This window comes from Danio rerio, chromosome 1 (genome assembly GCF_052040795.2).
Source record: "Danio rerio strain M-AB ecotype USA chromosome 1, GRCz13ab, whole genome shotgun sequence".
NCBI classification, from domain to species: domain Eukaryota; kingdom Metazoa; phylum Chordata; class Actinopteri; order Cypriniformes; family Danionidae; genus Danio; species Danio rerio.
The window spans coordinates 61,987,501-61,990,000 of NC_141021.1; the positions used below are offsets into that span (position 1 = coordinate 61,987,501).

At 57.6% G+C, this 2,500-nt stretch overlaps 1 protein-coding gene across 5 annotated transcripts in view; it reads left to right on the plus strand.

Annotated features, from left to right (window-relative positions):
* Positions 1–2,500, plus strand: part of LOC101884216 (acyl-CoA dehydrogenase family member 11) — a 16,171-nt gene that overhangs the window by 13,301 nt on the left and 370 nt on the right. For all 5 annotated transcript variants that reach the window (XM_087238345.1, XM_087238346.1, XM_087238344.1 and 2 more), the window contains 2 exons: positions 2,149–2,215; positions 2,390–2,500. The exon at positions 2,390–2,500 is cut by the window's right edge and continues 370 nt beyond it. In XM_087238345.1, coding sequence (XP_087094471.1) covers positions 2,149–2,215; positions 2,390–2,500 — 178 coding nt within the window. The remainder of the gene's footprint in view (positions 1–2,148; positions 2,216–2,389) is intronic.

A 2,500-nucleotide genomic window follows, 5' to 3' on the forward strand; every position in this document is an offset into this window, starting at 1 on the left:
AGCCACGCCCGGCCACACCACCTCCAGCTGTAGCCACGCCCGGCCACACCACCTCCAGCTCTAGCCACACCCCAGCCACACCACCTCCAGCTGTAGCCACACCCCAGCCACACCACCTCCAGCTGTAGCCACGCCCCTGCCACACCACCTCCAGCTGTAGCCACGCCCCTGCCAAACCACCTCCAGCTGTAGCCACGCCCCAGCCACACCACCTCCAGCTGTAGCCACGCCCGGCCACACCACCTCCAGCTGTAGCCACGCCCGGCCACACCACCTCCAGCTGTAGCCACGCCCGGCCACACCACCTCCAGCTCTAGCCACACCCCAGCCACACCACCTCCAGCTGTAGCCACACCCCAGCCACACCACCTCCAGCTGTAGCCACGCCCCTGCCAAACCACCTCCAGCTGTAGCCACGCCCCAGCCACACCACCTCCAGCTGTAGCCACGCCCCAGCCACACCACCTCCAGCTGTAGCCACGCCCCGGCCACACCACCTCCAGCTGTAGCCACGCCCCGGCCACACCACCTCCAGCTGTAGCCACGCCCCTGCCAAACCACCTCCAGCTGTAGCCACGCCCCAGCCACACCACCTCCAGCTGAAGCCACGCCCCAGCCACACCACCTCCAGCTGAAGCCACGCCCCTGCCAAACCACCTCCAGCTGTAGCCACGCCCCAGCCACACCACCTCCAGCTGTAGCCACGCCCCAGCCACACCACCTCCAGCTGTAGCCACGCCCCAGCCACACCACCTCCAGCTGAAGCCACGCCCCAGCCACACCACCTCCAGCTGAAGCCACGCCCCAGCCACACCACCTCCAGCTGAAGCCTGGACCACCCATCTCACTACAGAAGCCATTTAACTCTGGGACAGTCCTTTAGACTGCATGAGCTGACCTCCACCCGTCACCCTGCCCCACACCAACCCCACCCTGTTTTCCTCCAGCCCTTTCATCCAGCACCAGTTCACCCCTTCTAGCAACCCAAACTGCTCCGCCTCACCAAGACCTGCTCATACCAGCAAGTGTGATCGCTCCTCAAGCCCCCGTCCACGCCTCCCCTTTCTCCTCTCTTTGCCCCCCACAACCCTGACCCCAACCTCAGATACCAGCCCCCCAAACCCAAATCCCTCCATCCAACATCTCCTCTCTTTCCTTCTTCCTATCCTCCAGCACTCACTTGTGGCCTTTTCTAAACACACACTCATCAGCCCCAGCAATCCATCCTCCCAACACCACTTCCTCCACCCTGTCCACTGCCTCACCCCTTCCCAAACCGTCAAGCGCTTTGGCCGTAGATCCTCCACCCGTCTCCAATGCTGTCAGAAATCAAATCCTTTCAGAAATTCTGGCCGCTTGGTCCTATCCAACTGCAGTCCCTCCGCATTTAGAACCGACAATCCTGTCAATCACTCCTTCGAGAAACTTCCATCACACTCATATTGCAGACTGTCGCCCCCAGAACCCTCCAAACATATCTCACTGTGTGGAAAACATTCAAGCATTTCCCCCCCTCTACAACACACCATTGCTTTCACATCTTCACGTCACAAAGAATCTCCAAGCCAGTTCTATTAAAGGCTGTCTAAGCGAATCTAGATTTCCACATGGATCTCCATCAGATCAAACACCCAATTCACATACAAACCTCATTAAAGGAATCCAGAAAGCCCACACGGCCCTCCCAGACACTGACAGCCCCTAACCCGAAAACTCCCCTTCATGCATATCCACCCTGCACAGAGGCAGCCAGTCCACCCACCAGTCCACCCACCAGTCCACCCACCCACCAGTCCACCCACCCACCAGTCCACCCGCACGGCCAGTCCACCCACTTGGCCCGCACCCTTTATGCATGTTCACTTTAGCTTGTGTAGACTCACTAAGTCCGGCTTCAGGCCCGGTATCTGCTCACCCTCACAGCTCTGGCTTTGCTGGATGAAGAAACTTTCATTTTCAACAACACAGAACAGATCAAAGAGCAAACACACACACACACACACACACACACACACACACACACACACACACACACACACACACACACACACACACACACACACACACACACACACACACACACACATAAACAGCCACATACTGCTGCCCACACTGATGTGTGTGTGTGTGTGTGTGTGTGTGTGACAGGAGCACTGCTAGTGGATCATGCTACTTGGAAACACGCAACACAGACAGATGTCTACACGGCTCTGAGGTGAGTGTGTGTGTGTGTGTGTGTGTGTGTGTGTGTGTGTGTGTGTGCTATGACTCATGTAATGTGTCTCCGTCCTCTGACTATTGTGTGTGTGTGTGTGTGTGTGTGTGTGTGTGTGTGTGTGTGTGTGTGTGTGTGTGTGTGTGTGTGTGTGTGTGTGTGTGTGTGATACAGGTGGTGTGATCAGGATCTGTGTCCAGTCGTCAGTCGAGACGCTGCAGGGTGTTTTGAGCTGCAGATGGCAGAGATGGACACACAACTGGTGTATGACAGCCTGAAGCCCAG